We start from the raw sequence: 17,202 nt of genomic DNA, 5'->3' as shown, positions 1-17,202 counted from the left end.
TTATTCCTGCAGGATTCATTGCTGCAGCAGATACGCTTTTAAGTATATCTTTTAAGTATATCTTCTCTATATATGAATGCACATGTAGTTAGTTTGTTGTTGTTGTTTTTTATATAGGTCATGGGGCTTGAACTTTGCCTGGGCAAAGCTGAAGAGCTCAAGGCTACCCCCTATCCTTGAGCCAAGCTCCACTTCTAGTTTTCTAGAGGTGAATTGTAGATAAGAGTCTCAGGTCCTTTTGGCTTTGAACCTTGATCTCAGATCTCAGCCTCCTGTGTAGCTAGGATTACAGGTATGAGCCACCACTCCCAGCTAGCATATGTAATTTTGGTTCCTAGAAATATCATTACAAAATTGAAGGATAAGTCAAATTTTAAATATATATATTCACTTTTCCATTGGTTTGCCCTTATTTCCACCATTTGTGTGATTCTTCTTCCCTTCCCCAAATCAGATAAACTTATATGTAAGACAAAATGTACAGAAATCAAAAATAGAAAAGATGGAATAAACCAAAGGAGGAAGAAAAAAAACTGGAAACAGTATACTTTAAAAGAACCAAAATTAACCTTCTTGTTTCCATTTCTTGGAGTTCATTTTGATAAGTATTATTTTATATAGTCATATGCACATAGCTATTGAATATATGTACTAGACACTAAGTTGGAAATGAACTTTATAACTTGGCGAGGAGAGTGGAGTTGTGGGGGCAAAGTGGGGAAAAATGAATGAGGGGATAACACTGTTCAAAAAGAAATGTACTCATTACTTATATAACTGTAAACCCTCTGTACATCACCGTTACACCAGAATTTATATATGCACACATGCATACATATATATGTATATATTCACAAACCATTTCTGCAGTTAATAGGTACAACTTACGAAACATACTAGGCAACACAAATATTACCAGTGTTGTTAATTTCTCTCAATATGTTTATAAAAGTATTTTCTCATTTGGTATTTTCATTTTTCCTCTGTAAAATTATATGTTTTGCTTTAACATTCAAGTATAATTTAGAAAACTCAAGATGGAAAGTATTATTTTGTTTTTCTGATTTTTTTCTTTTGTCAGTCATGGAGCTTGACCTGACTTTTGTCTTATTTGTATATCATTTCTTTTACCATTTTCATTGTATTTATCTATCAACTTCCTCATGCATATTTTTATGATATATCTACTTGTGATCATTTTTCAGTCTTTCTTTATCCAGGAACTTCCTGATTTTCCCTGAATTCCTGAAAGATATTGTCTCTGGTAACTAGACTCCAGGAAGGAAGTTCCTTTATTCTCTCAGTACATGAAAAAAATGTATCATTTCTGTTTGCCCTGAATGCTTTCTGATAAAAAAATAAATCCCTATCATTTCAAGTATTGTACCTTTGTAGACATAATGTCATTATTTTCACAATGCTTTCAAAATTTGCATTTAGTTCTGTATTGTGTTTCTCATAGAAATGTCAGAGATTTCTAAAGGCTTGGCTCTGTAGGTTTATGCCATTTACAAAATTTACAAAGACTTTACCATTATTTCCCCCATTTTTTAAAGTTCCATATGTCTTTCCCTCTGTTTCCAAGACTCAGCATTGATTCTATATCATTTTACTCCATTCCTGATAGAAAGGCATCAAAAGGAAATATAAAAGAGAGCCTAAAGCCTCTATATTAACTCCAGCATCATATATATATATATATATATATATATATAAACATGTCACCACTGGTAGTGTAAATAGTTGAACAGTTGCTCATTGCTGTAAGAACAACATATTCTAAAAACTCTAACATAATTCTGTTCTTGGCCTCTTGTTTTTCACAGCTGAAGTAAATAAAGAAAATAACAGTGAATTTTTAGGTATATATTTTAGAGCAAACTCAAGAGAGGCATTGTGGTTCATGCCTACAGTGCAAACATCTGGGAGTCCAGGCACGGGTATTGTGCATGCAAGGCCAGCCTTAGCTCTAAAGCAATAACCCTGTTTCAAATGTGCTTCAAATCATAAATATATAATTATAAATAGCTACTTTGGCTTTTCTGAATCTGTACCTATATTTTATATTTAATGTGTTGCCAAAGTTGAATGAGTTCTAAAGTCCAGCTTTCAAGAAATATTATGCTTAGTGTTTATGTTTTAGCATTGATTACAGTTATACTTTGGTACACTTTTGACAAAGGCCTATGCTTTTTAAAATATTTATAAAGGCTTATATTATATCCCCAGAGAGAAATGGAACTCTGTGTAACTTAGGCTGATCAGAAACTTACAAATTTTTGCCTCAGTCTCCTGAGGGCTGAAATTATAGTCATTTACCACGATGTCTCTCTCTCTGTCTCTATGTATGCATGTCTGTATGTCTGTATGTATGTATGCATGCATGTACTATATTTTAAATGCCTTGTGGTCTTCTAAGAAGTAAGAGTATATGAATAACTGACATACAGAAGAACTTTTATGAGATTGTAATACGTATTATGATTGGTACCTATTTTTGAAAGCTACAATGATTTCTTTTGCTTCCTTGTTTTTGTTAATTTTAATCAGCAAATTCCCAACTTTGTAGATATTAGAAAGGATCAAAATTACATGGCTAGAGTAAAAATGTCCTATATGCTCAATGATATCTAAAAAAGAAAGAATGAAATACTGATTGCAGACAAGGAAACCAGTTTTTCACCTTCAAACAGTTAAAAGATGCACAAATATGTAAACATTTAATCATGATGAATGACCCATCTTGCCTTTAAATGTGTGTTATACTCCTACTAACCTGGCATGAAATCACCTGGGCACTTGTTTAAAAGGAGGATTTCCAGGATGTATTTCTATATTTTCAGGAAGATTTAGGGTTGTTATTGAGCAGACATTTTGAGAAAATGGTGTACTAAGGAACACAAAATAGAATAATAAGTACCTTGACAATACCAAACTCTCACCAGAAAGTAAAACCAAAGTAGAAAAACAAATCTCTCCTAAGATTCTTACTTCACTGAAATTAGGAATTTCAGTCTATGGCTCACCTTATGGAATAAAGCACATTTCCATTTTTGAAAATTCTTAGCAGTTTGTTGTCTGTAGTGACTTCGTGAAAGTTGGCACCTTTTTCGTTGGCAAAGAACAAGTCAGGTTTCCAAATGGAGTCCAACATGGATGGGTCAAGATCTAAAGAGTCGTCGGGATATTCGCTGTATGCCAGTCGAGGGTCGTTCCATTTCTGACGAAGAAAAATATTCACTCTGTAATCCTGAGGAGGGGGGAGGAACGAAGGAAAGGAATGACGTGGGGAAGGCCAGGGAGGAAGAGAGCGAGGGAATAGGAGGAAGAGGAGGAGGAGAAGGAGAAGAAGAAGAGAGAGATTCTGTTTTAGGAAAATTAGAAAACTCCACACTATCAATGTACTGGCAGTTCATTATAACATCACCAATCGGAACACATATACAAACCTGATAGAACCCTAGATAGGAGGGATGCGCATGTGTGGGGAGGAGGGTGCATGGAAATGTCTGTAGCTATGTCTTGTTTCTACTGTGAATCTAGAACGGCTTTAACAGATAACAATGTTTTAGCTGAATGCCTGGTTCACACCTGGCTCACAACTAGCTATTTGAGACAGTGAGATTGTCGGGACCCTCCTTGAAGTCTAGTGGAGGCAGGAAAACGCTTGGGAGATTGGGAAACCATTTTCCACCAATAGCTGGACATGGCAGGGTGGGATGGTGGTCTTTACTACGGAAAAGCATCCATGTCACTATTAAGTGTGACATATTCATTCCTTTTCAAGGAACTAGAGGAGGGAAAACTTTTAGGGCAATGATCATAACAAATAAAATAATAAAAAATACTCCTGGAATTCTTCCTCTTGGAAGTCAGAGATCCTGGCTAATTTTAGATTACCAGAAAATACATTTGCCTAAGAAATGAAGAGGAAGTTCAGACACCCCAGGAAGTGTCTTACTGGTTTAGTTTTATGGAATTTTCTGATTCCGAAGCATTCTCTGTATCAGTTTCATGCCTCACAAAGCACACATACTACTTAATGGTGGGGTAATTTCTCTCAACAGCATCTTCATAATATCCCCCATACTGCCAGCACCATCTGCTCTAGGAGCCTACCACAGGGAGGGTGGTGGTCTGAGACAACTGATTCTGAAATAATAGCCCAGTGGGAAAGGGCCTTTCTAGTCTCAGTTAATAGAGAAGAAAGCCATTCTCAAAGAGCTCTTTGGAGACTTAGAAAGGTAATTTCAAATTTCTCCCTGTCCTCTTTATTGTCTTCGAAAAGTCTAGAATTATTTTTAATTACTAAAATTTTAAAGGAGTATAATTACAAATCGAGTCTGGGGAGGGAGAGAGAGAGAGAGAGAAGAGAGAGAGAGAGAGAGAGAGAGAGAGAGAGAGAGAGAGAGAGAGAGAGAGAGAGAGAGAGAGAGAGAGAGAGAGAGAGAGAGAGAGAGAGAGAGAGAGAGAGAGGAATTTGCTTGGAAGCCAGGCATGGTGGTGAATGATCACTCAGACAGGAGGATGTTGAGAGATGGTGAGTCTGAGGCCAGCTTGGACTACGCAATGAGTTAAGTCCAGTTTGATCGTAATCAATAAGACTCAGTTTCAAAAAGCCAAGAGTTAGATTTCCAATAAAATGGCAATGCTTAGCATGTCTCTACAACCCATCCAAAATTTAGTGGCTAGAATGTAAAGTATGTTGTTTCAATGAAAGACCACTCATTCAGTAACTTCTATGTGAATTAGAAACTGAAAAATAAAGATAGAAGTCCACTGAGGTGGCTCTTATCTTAGATGTGGAGACTGGCAAGATTATGATTCAAGGCCGGCTCAGGAAAATAGTCAGTGAGTCCTCATGTTCCCAAAGAAGACAGGCATGGTGGTGTGTGTTTGTGATCCCAGTCACACAAGAAGCATAGTTAGGGGGATTATTAGACTAGGCCAGGCAAAAATGTAAGACACTATCTGAAAAATAAAAAGTGAAGTAGTACTGGCAACAGGACTCAAATAGTACCATACTTAACAAAAATGAGAGCTTGTGTTCAAGCCCTAGAACGACTCCAAACCAACAAAGAACTTTTAGAATAGTGAAAATTGAAGATGAAATAAAAAGCCCTCCAATAAAATAGTTTCTGAAGAGATAGTTGCACATCAATAAAATGATATTTAGAGAGACAGTCTACATAAACACTCTTCAGGATTTAGAGATGTATTTCAAGTAATAATGTTCATTCCACTTGGGGATACCTGGTTTTGTATTTATTGGCAGCAGCTCACTGTAATTTTTTCTAGCAAGTTGATTTCTGTCTTAATGCACAGCATAGCAGGAATCAACAAGACCTCATTCAGAACTTTGCTCCCTTCTTTACTCAATTCTTATGTGTCTGCACATTGTATGCATAATGACTAGTCTTTTGACAACTACATTAGCCAATCAAATGTAAGACATTGTCTTTTACACCATGTTATGACAGCAGAGCAGTAAATGGTGGTGCGGTTGGTGGGGGGCGTGAGAGGATGGCACAACTTCCTGCATCCTGTTTGTGTCCACTTTCCTTAGTCCTTAAACTCACCTCACAGTAAACCAAAGTTAGCAAAGAAAGCCAATATGATCTCCTGGTTTAGCCTACATAACCTGGCACTATTATTTTCCTTTATGACTTGGAATTTCCAGTACAAATTTACTCAGCATGACATAAAACAAGCATACATGTCTGATTTTATAGGCACGAGGAGTTCTTCACACAATCTACATGTTAAAATGAGCCTGGGCAGTTGACATGTACGTTTATTAATGTGTAATATGCACACTAACAATATGGCAACAGTGATCTGCTTATTTTTGTTTGGGGACTTCTGTTAAGCATTCATTGCACCTCTTTCCTCTTTGTGATGCCTGGCATCCTAAAAGATAGAGGATTTGGAAAAGTAAAGTATGGTTTGATTCTCAGAACCTCATTTTCTCTATGAGCTCAGCAAATGCTCTTCAAAGCATCATTCCATAACACGTCTTCCTAATACTGAGAAAAAGTATTTTTTAATTGTCGGGGTAATGTATAGAGGGGTTACAGTTACATTTGCCAGGTAGTAGGTGCATTACTCCTCACACATTGATACCCCTTCTCATGTCTTTGTCCCCATTGCTCTACCCTCTCCCAATCATGTTGATGAGAAAAAGTATTTCTGAAGAAAGCTGAAAGATAATTTGTATTTTAAAGAACATGTAGCAACATCAGAATCCTATAACTAGTATGTTTTGTTGAATGTCTTAAAAACTACTATATATTATACATACTACTAGATATATATGTATATACTATATATTATACATAATAAAAAGTATCTTATTGGAAGAATTCCATCATCAAAATGATATGGTTTCAAAAATGTAAATCTTGTTAGAATTGAATGCAAACATATATGTTGTTATAAATACATATGCTATCACAATGTACATGTACATAGATGCATATTTATGTATCTATGTATCTATATTTCTATGAATCTATGACTGTCTGTCTGTCTGTGTATGTATCTATCGATCTAACTATCTATACCAGTATATAAGCCATAATCAACTTCAATCAACATAAAAGACAAAATAATGCTTTCCATTAATATGAATAATCCCAATTCACATGCATTAAATTAGAGGCTTTGTTTGGACTTGAAAATTATTAATATTGTTTATATTATCAGTTTTAGAATAATACTTAGACTTCTGCTTCTGAGATAAATGAAATGTCTAGAATTTATTCTTAATTACTCTTTGTTATAATCCAGTAAAATCAGAGTTAAAAGGCAAACATGATAAATCACTAGATACTTTGCTTCTTAGGTTATACCATTCATTTTATTATTTTTATATTTGCAGATATTTGAGAATATGAAAATCTATTTAAAAGTATTTTGGTGTAGGATATTATCAAAAGGAACATGTACATTTAGTACATGTTTATACAAAGACTTGAATATACCTGTCTATCACAGCACTATCCATAAGATAAGTAAGAGAAGCCAGATTCAATACCTACATTAAATCATTTAGTGTCAAGTCTTCACACTTGCCACCTTAAAGCCATTGATCTATTTTTCAACTTTTTTCCAATTTTAAAAAATGCAAAACAGATTCCATCATATAATATGTAACCTTATAAATCTGACTTAACTATCAGCTATTCCTCTTAACAACTGACTAGTATTTCTTAGTATGGATATAATATAATATTTATTTATCTATTGATGGACTGTTGATGCTTATACAAAATTTTTTCTTATAAATAATGATACTCTATATATTTGTATTCAGATTTTTCAGTAAAACACAAGTTTTTATTTCTCTTTAGTAAATATGTAGGGCTTCTAAGTCATATAAAATATTTATATATGCATATATTTAGAAGAAAATATCAATTTTTCCTTATTTGAATGACTGTGTAATTTTCACTGCCTCCAAAAATTTGAGTATTAGAGATTTCATATTAAAAAATGAATCTATACTAACATGTGTAATATGAGAACTCATTATGATTTTAATTCATTTGGCCAATGCCTGATAGTATTTGCCAGCCTCTTGTACTTAGACATTTTTAGAAATCTATTTTTTCTAGTCCTGGGCCTGGAACTCAGGGCCTGAGCACCATCCTTGGGCTTTTTCAAGGCTATAGCTCTACCACTTGAGCCACGGCACCATTTCCAGCCTTTTTCTATGTATGTGGTATTGAGGAATTGAACCCGGGTTTCCGTGCATTGAGGCAACTAGGCCAGACATTTTTATATCTCTTTAAATGAAGTGTTAAAATTATTTGCTCATTTAAACACATTTCTTTTACCACCATATACATTTCCTCATATATATTTTTGGATACATATACTTTGATGTTACCTGTCAAATAGATTGGAAAATAGATTTTACAATAGATTGTCTTTTCCTTTTACTAAAATCTCTTTTCAACGATGTATCTCTCAGAGTTTTAGTTACAATAAAGTTCACTTTACCTTTTACCTATTATTTAATTCTAATTTATGCCTTTGGTATTGTGTCTAAGCACTTTTTACTTGCTTTACTTTATAAATATTTTCTCCATTATTATTATTATTATTATTATTATTATTATTATTATTATTATTTGCCAGACCTGGGCCTTGAACTCAGGGCCTGAGCACTGTCGTTGGGCTTTCTCAAAGCTAGAGATCAATCACCAGCACCACAGCACCATTTCCAGCTTTTTTCTATGTATGTGGTATTGAGAAATTGGACCCAAGTCTTCGTGCATGCTAAGCAAGCACTCTACCACTAGGCCAGACTCCTGGCCCTCCATTATTTTTTTGTTTCTTCTACGAATTCCTTTTTTGTTTGTTTTCATATAAGAACTTGCTCTATAGTCACATGGAAACAAGAGCTTAATTATGAGTGACTGTTGTTCTTAATGTACTATGTTCTTTCTCTTTTGTTACCCTTTGGTTATTCTCATACTGTTACTGTACTGGCTTTGTTACCTGGTATATTGTATATAAATTTATTTGTTTATTTGAAATAGGAAAGGGAAGGGGGGAAACGATGAGGGGAGGGAGTGAAGGGAGGGAAATGGGGAAAAAAACATGAGAAGCAGTATCAATGGGTGAGAAGTAATACACCTTCTATCTAGCGAATATAACTGTAACCCCTCTATACAATAAAAAATGTTAAAAAATTAAGGAAGAGGCAATCCAAAATTTCATATGGAATAATAAAAGACCCCGTATAGCAAAAACACTTCATAGCAGAAAGAACAGCACAGGAGGAATTTCAATACTAAACTTTAGACTCTATTACAGAGCTATAACTAACAAAACAGCTTGGTACTGGCACAAAAACAGGCCTGAAGACCAATGGAATAGAACTGAGGACCCAGATATTAAACCACAGACCTATGGCCACCTAATCTTTGACAAGGGAGCCAAAAAAATAGAATGGAAGAGAGATAGCCTCTTCAACAATTTGTGCTGGCAGAACTGGTTAAGCACCTGCAGAAAACTAAAGTTGGGCTCTTCTTTGTCACGCTGCACTAGAATTAACTCCAAATGGATCAAAGACCTGGAGGTAAAAGCTAACACACTGAAAACTTTACAAGAAGGAATAGGAGATACACTAGGCCTCCTTGGCACAGGTAGAAACTTTCTTAATAAGGACCAAGAATCCCAACAAATCAGAGAAAGGCTGGATAAGTGGGACTGCATTAAACTGCAGAGCTTTTGTATGGCAAAGGACATAGCTAGTAAATTAATTAGGAAGCCTACAGAGTGGGAGAAGGTCTTCACCAACCATACAACAGACAAAGGCCTCATATCTAAAATATATCAACAGCTCAAAAAATTGAATCACTCCAAAACTAATCTCCAAAGTAACAACCATCCCATTAAAAGATGGGCCAAAGACTTGAAGAGAGTCTTCTCTGAAGAAGAAACAAAAATGGCCTATAGACACATGAAGAAATGCTCAACATCTCTGGTCATAAAAGAAATGCAAATCAAAACAACTCTAAGATTCCACCTCACTCCAGTTAGAATGGCCAGGATCAGGAAAACTAATAACAACAAATGCTGGAGGGGATGTGGCCAAGAGGGATAACTACTACACTGTTGGTGGGAGAGCACACTCGTTCAACCACTATGGAAAGCAGTATGTCAGTGACTCAAAAGGCTAAACATAGAGCTTCCCTATGACCCAGCAATTCCAGTACTGGCATTTATCCAATCATCCAGAAACTAGGGCATACTAAATCCACTAGCACAACAATATTCATTGCAGCATTATTCACCATAGCAAAGATATGGAACCAACCTAGATGTCCCTCAGTTGATGAATGGATCAACAAGATGTGGTATTTGTACACAATGGAATTCTATGATGCTCTCAGAAAGAATGACATCGCCCCATTTGTTAGGAAATGGAAAGACTTAGAAAAAATCATATTAAGTGAAGTAAGCCAGACTCAAAGGAACTTAGGCTCAATGGTTTCCCTCATTTGTCATAATCAGTAGAAACGTTGGGCTCTACTAGCAGAGATTTGCAATAGAGCAAAACCTTGATACATAAGGCCATATAGTATGAAGCTAAATGAAAGGACCTCTAGGAATATTGAAACAAAAGCCATATTATGAATGATTGTTGCCCTTAATGTACTATATTATCTCTCATCTCTTTTGCTGTCCCTTGGTTATCTCAAATTGTTACAGTATCTCACTTTGTTGTCTGATATATTGGATATATTTGAATTTGGTTATTTGAAATTGAATAGGGAAGGGGGGAAAATCAAGATGAGGGTGGGGGGAAGGGTAATGGGGACCAAGACTTATGAATCGATGTATGGGAATTAATGCACCTTCTATCTGGCAAATATTATGTAACCCTTTTATTAATTACAATAAATATATTTTAAACAATTAAGGAAGAGAAAAAGTGAGCATGCTCTATAGTCCACATTAGCCTCAAGTTTGTAATACTCCCTCATATTCCCTCATGTTGGGATTATAGGTGTATGTCATAGCTTACAGACTATTCTGAAATGTTCAAAATATGTAGGTTCTATATTAAACTTTGGGGCCCATTTTATATGTAGAAAAAAACTGTTAAAATGCGAAGTGATTTATTTCTTCATTTGTATAAATAACCAAGTCTTCTAATAATTACTTGTTGAAGAGACTAGGGCATTATTTTCTTTTTTTTATATATTTTTATTGTAATTAATAGAAGGATTACGTTATATTCACCAGATAGAAGGTTCACATGCATTGATACCCTTTCTCATATCTTGGTCCCCATTTCCCTCCCCCAACCCCTGCCCCTCATCGTGTTTTCCTTCCTTCCCTATCAGACATCAAACAACCAAATATGCATATATAAAATATATCAGATAACCATGTGAAATACTGTAACAATATGAGATAACCAAGGGACACCAAAAGAAATGAAAGATAACATAGTACATTAAGGATAACAATCACTTGCTATATGGCTTTTGTTTCTATATCCTATAAGGGTCCTTAAGGATTCTAAGAACAGATCTGAAGCTGCATGGAATATTTGTTCAGATGTGAATTTTATTCAGCTTTCAATAAAAATAAAAGTTTACTTCTCTCAACTACACCAGCTAAATAACTTCAACTAGAAATTTATTTTACCATGATTATTATTAAAGTAGCAATTTTAAAACAACTTTCTCTCCCGAAGAAAAAAATAATGAGCATGAAGAGTACAACCTATCTAGCTCAACAATTTTTCTTTTTGCCAGTCCTAAGCTTGAGCTCAGGGTCTGAGCACTGTCCTTGAGATTTCTCAAGGCTAGAGCTCTATCACTTGAGCTTCAGCACCACTTCCGGCTTTTTTCTATGTATGGGGTACAGAGGAATCGAACTGAGGTCTTTGTGCATGCTAGGCAAGCACTCTACCACTAGGCCAAACTCCCGGCCCAACGATTTTGTTTTTGAGGAATAATTCAGAATAAAATAATACATAAGATGTTTTAAAGCACATGTTCATTGTTAGAAGCTTTACATGCTAAAATTGAATCAGTAGTTCAATATTTGCATGCATATTGACTAGAGACTAACCTAATTCATTTAGCTCTAGGAGAATCTGTTCTTTTTAATAAGCTCTTCTGAGACATATGATTGAAAGAGAAAGACTACTACAGCTAGCTTGAAGTATTGCATTGTTCTGAATGAATTAAGTTTCAAATCATATCCAATAATAACTATGGCCCTAAGAACTGTCAGGGGCAAACAGTTTAACTCTAGTAAGTAATAAGAAATAGAATCCTATAGGGAATGGGGGAAAACAAGATGAGGGGTGGGGATGGGGGGAGGGAAATAGGGACCAAGACATGTGAAAGGGTATCAGTGTATGGGAATTAATGCACCATCGATCTGGCAAATATCATGTAACCCTTCTATTAATTACAATAAAAATATATGAAAAAAAGAAATAGAATCCTCAGAAAGGAAAGAAGATTGCAAATACTATTGCATTTTGAATCAAAAAGCCAACGGAGCTGATACAGAGTAAGACAGTTCTAAATTCATGGAGAAATTCAGGAAGGAAAAATAAAGTTGCTCTTCTTTGTTCCTGATGTTTGCTTTTGATTTTTTGCTTTGAAAGATATAAGTTTGAAACATGTAAATTCAGACTTGCAAAATGAGTCATTTACAAATTCATGATTACAGTAAAGGACAACTCTTCAAGTTTGACTTTTGGCATTTATTACCTTTCCCAGAAAGACATAAATGACTTGAAAAGAATTGCTGGTTCTCAAATACCCAATTGATGTCCCAAGGAATGGAATGTATAAAATCGGAAGGCATAACCAAAATGTTGAATGGATAAGAGATAGGACGGGGACAGAAGGTAAAACAGATTATGTAGGATATTATAAAGCATAAGAATATATTTTTTCTCTCCAGGGTGAAATATCTGAGAGGATATGAGAGATCAAAACACTTACAGAGTCTTATTTGATTGTTCCAAATAAGATAATGGTTCTGGATAATGGTTAAAATGGGAACCAACCAAGCAGGAGTTGAGTTAGATCCTGTGGTAGTTATCATTATGGTGGAGAAGTGATGTGCAAACAGTGACAGAGAGAAATTGTAAGGAGATAAAATTGTGGCAACTTTGTGGTTCACTTGATATTGAGTACAGTAGAAGAATAAAAGATCTCTAAAGTTTCTGGCTGACTCAAAGAGAAGGCAAATCTGAAGAAGATCGAATACAGTGATCCTTTGAAATTTGTGCAATTTTTGGAAGATCACCAGTTCATTTTATTGAGAAGAATACTTACCTAATAGAGGACAGTGTCAATGCAATTCTTTTTTTTATTATTCAGCATTTCAGCATGCACATAGTACTTTGTTCTTTTCTTCTCATTCTTTTACCTGGAGACACTAGAACTATAGCTATTAACTTAAAATTTATCACCAGAAAACCAAGAGAGATATACACAGAAGATATGCCCAAGAATGTGCCTCTGAACTCAGGGAAGGGAAGGGATGGCATTTGAGAACTAGAAAGACTGTAAGTAAATTTACATCAAAGTGGACAGAGAGTTAGAAAATGAAAGCTGTTGTGTTGGACAGGTTAAAACAAGAGCGGCTTCCAAAAGAGCATGATAAATACCATAGAGAGGTTAACAGAGGTGAAGGTTACACACAGTACTATGGTTATCAAATGCTTAGGAAGAACAATTTAGTGAAGTGATTGGCCAGAAGTCTTGTTGGACTCATGGTTTCAGCAGTTTGAGTCCTCAGTTAGCTGGCTCGATTGCTGATGGGCCTGTCATGAAGAAGCAGAAACATCATGACAGGTAAACAGAAATTGCTAATCTAATGGCATCCAGGAAACACAGTCAGACAGGCAGACAGACAGACAGACAGACAGACAGGCAGGTAGGCAGAGACAAACACAGACAACAACACAGACAGAGACTGACACAGAGAGAGACAGGAAAAGTGGACAGAGGGGCCTGGGCCTGGGACATAATATATATTGTTAAAATCATGCCTGCCATAACCCAGTTTATCCAACCTGTCCCTATCTCCATTCATATATGAACCGATCAGTGGGATAACCCCAGTAATGAGGGTTGATACATCTCTCATCAGCATCAATGGTTGAGGGCTAAGCAAGCCTTCAATATGTAAGACTTTGGGACCATTTTATATCCAAAGTGCAACAGCAAGGTATTGAAAAATCAGATCATGTACAGCCATTTGAAGTATTTACGCTATGAAAGAAAGGAGAGGAATATGAAAACAGTGAGATACATTTACTTGGACAAGTATTCCAGGGAATGTTTCAATTTCTAGAGATCAGCTAACAAACTGAAATGCTGAAAAAGGTGGCTACACAAAGGAAGAAGGTTGTGAGCCTACCTTCAATAGGACTTTTTAAGACTTAATCTAGAAAAAAGTGGGAGCTAATCTTATGTAAAAGGAGGAAAATGTGTCTCAGTGTGTTGATAAGAATGTTGGTGTATATACAGGTCTGTTTTTTAGATTTGATTGCAAGAAGCTAAAAAAGTTCTTTGGTAAAATACTTTCCTTTTTTCTGTGGAGACAGAAGAGAGAAAGCAGGTTTGGTGTTTCAGGGTTATTGTGGACCATGGGAAACAAAGGCAAACCTCTATGTGATCTGTCATCTGTTCTATCTACCTATATTACAGAGACTAGAAAGACAGACAAATAGTAAGGTGCAGTATTTCAATGTGTAGTATATTTCTGGAACCAAATGCTGCAGTAGCAACCTGCCTGATTTCTAATTTCCAGATCATCCTGACTCAAGCAGGAGGAGAGGTTTGCTGACAACCTGGACCCCTGATGCCATTCTCCTTCACTAGCTCTCCATGCATTTATGGAAACATGACTCTTAGGACCAATGCCTGTTTGTGGGGTGGCTGAAAGGCTTTCGGTTATAAACACTGAGTGTATATGGAAACAATATTGGCCACCACAGGAAGTTTGGAAAGGGTGGGCATGGTGAATGGTTCAGTTGGCCTGCTAGTGTTTGAGAGACATGAATATTTGAATCTAGTAAACAGTAGGAAATTAACAGTGCATACAAATAGTGACAAAATTAATTTTTTATCTGCTTGCCTGAAATGAATTACATGATTTTGGGCAAACCGAATATTGAAGTTCATGGCAAATAAAATGTCATGGGCATGAGGGATCAAGGACTAAAAGATGGCTTTCTGCAGTGGTGGAGTCTCTCTCTCTCTCTTTCTGTCTCTGCCTTTCTGTCTGTCTGTCTCTCTCTCTCACACACACACCCCACCCCCCACAAATCCTGTACAGAAATTTAACTCTCCTGGTGGGAGAACCATTTGCCATTTTCATTATTTTGTCTCTTATGGATAGATGGTATAAACATCTTTTAATAACTGCCACTAAAGTAAGCTCTTCCCAAATTCGTATGGTGATAATAATGACCAAAGTGACCAATCAAATGTAGCACTAATTAATTCCAAAGCAAAGTCAGTACGATTACCAAATTGAATCAAGTTTTAATAGTATTCCAGACCAGGTAAATCATGGTGACCTCTGATAGAATGTAAGTAATTGCAGAGGCAGTAGATTTACAATATGAATAGCTCATTAAGGAAAATCTTATGAATAATCAAAATCATACCAGGGAAAACAAATGGAAAGCCCTTACCATCTCTAAGAAGAATTATCCTATAGGTAGGTTGACATTCCAGTTATGAAAAAGGTTTTCAGATAAAACTTAAAAGTATCATGCAGTCAGGAATTCATTGTATATACAACATAATTAAGAAGTGAAAGGGAAAGGTGAACTGCAGATGGATGGCATTGCTGAGGGACGATGACACAAACCAAGATGCACTCTATTAGTAGACAACTTTGTCATATGACATCTCCCTTGTACAACTATTTAAAGGTAAGAATAAAGAAAAATCTTAACATTGTGCAAAGAACTTTCCTTTGAGGGACTCATCAAGGATGCAAAATTTACCTTTATACAAATTTATCCAGAAAAAAGGAAGCTTCTTAATAATTTTGTCTCCCTCTCTTGTTCCCCTCCCCTTCCCCATCCCTTTCTCCCCTTTCTCATCTCCTTGTCCTGCACTTTCCCTGTCCCTGTGTCTTTCTCCTTCCTTTAGTGAATTATGCACTTATAAACTTCTGTCTAAGCCAAAATAGTAATGCCACATGCAAGATGTATATTTTACAGATTCATCACCACTGGGCACACCTGAAGAATGAACTCCATGTGAATTACATTAACAGCCACTTATGAAATAGTGACAGATAAGATACAGGTCATGTTTATAAAAATGGAATAGAGACATAAATATCATCATAAAAGCAGGAAGGAAAGGAATCTGGCCTTCATGTTAGAATGAAACATAAATCTGAAATAAGTCTGAATGTATGTACAATTAATATATGGGTGCATTTTCAGACACATGTGTAAAGATTGAAAAATTACATCAAAAGGCAATAAAAGGAAAAATGTATTTGGCATCTGGACCACATTTCTTAATAACTTTTCAAATAGCAAGGAGCATATACTTTCTTTCTCTTGTTCATTCAGTGCTTCTGCCCCATTATGTAACAGTAGTACTGTTGCATCTATTTCCTAGTAGTGAGTATAGCCCCAGACATTTTAGTGTTGGCCAAATGTGCTCACAAGTGTCCTGAGCATATGGACTTCAGAGCATGTGATTTCAAGAAGGACAACATTGTTCCCAAGGGAGAAACAAACAAACAAACAAAAAAGATGCTTGATGGGAAAAAAAGAACTTACTCTTTTTATGTATAATTCAGAGATACTCAGGATATATAAATGATCATACAGGATAGCTAAAGTGTTAAAATTTCATGGGGAGGGTAATTAAGGAAGAAGATGAACAAAAAGACTCCTTGGGGTGGCATGATGAAAAAAAAAGACTTGAAAAACACTGCCTTAGGGAATGCCAAAGCCAAAGAGAGATGCAAGCAAAAGTGCATTTCTTTTCATGTGTGCTGTCAACTTTTGATTCATCATCTTAATCTTAAAGAGCATAGATGAGGAATAGTAATTATCTTTAGAGCTAGTTATAATATAGTAAGGAGTAAAAGAGACTGAGAATTAGTATTTTTCATCCTTTTTAGGAGCTGCTTATTGGGATGTGAATATAAATCCTCCAGGAATGATCTTTGAAAAAACACAGTGAGGAAAAGCTGCAAAATGACCTGTATTGTATGAGCAAGGACTGCATAAAAATAAATATTGTAGATTCAGGGGAGAACTTAAATGATGCAATTCCACAGAAAGCCTCAGAGTCCATCTACACAGCAACCAGGAAATGGGTACTTGGAAGGGGCTGGTGTCAAGGGAAAGAAGGGAGACAAACAAAGAGAGGACTTGGGAAGAATACAGTTGAAAAGTCAATGGATAGCAAAGAAAATTGAGGGAAAAGGTAGAGTTGGGAAGGATGAGGAAAATAATGAAAGAAAGTGACTTGGCTTAATACTGATTGTATTCATAGATTGCTTTGTTGACTGGCAACTTCTTTGTACAACAACTTAAGTATAATTAAAAAAAGAAATCACTATGGAATGGAGAAACAGCAAAAGAACAACAGAAAAAAACAAAAGGACTTCCTTCGAAGAAAGGAGTTAAGATTTCAAAGATGCCATTTGGCTGTCTTTTTAACT

The 17,202-nt window shown here is 35.7% G+C and overlaps 1 protein-coding gene across 1 annotated transcript in view; it reads right to left on the bottom strand.

Moving 5' to 3' along the window:
- Positions 1-17,202, bottom strand: part of Glra3 (glycine receptor alpha 3) — a 127,732-nt gene that overhangs the window by 52,665 nt on the left and 57,865 nt on the right. Inside the window, exon 4 of the mRNA XM_090353721.1 lies at positions 3,027-3,250. Coding sequence (XP_090209847.1) covers positions 3,027-3,250 — 224 coding nt within the window. The remainder of the gene's footprint in view (positions 1-3,026; positions 3,251-17,202) is intronic.

The sequence above is a fragment of the Megascapheus bottae genome, chromosome 20 (assembly GCF_031878675.1).
Source record: "Megascapheus bottae isolate mThoBot1 chromosome 20, mThoBot2.hap1, whole genome shotgun sequence".
NCBI lineage: Eukaryota > Metazoa > Chordata > Mammalia > Rodentia > Geomyidae > Megascapheus > Megascapheus bottae.
Note: the sequence above shows the minus strand (reverse complement) of the source record. Positions and strands in the feature narration are given on the sequence as shown.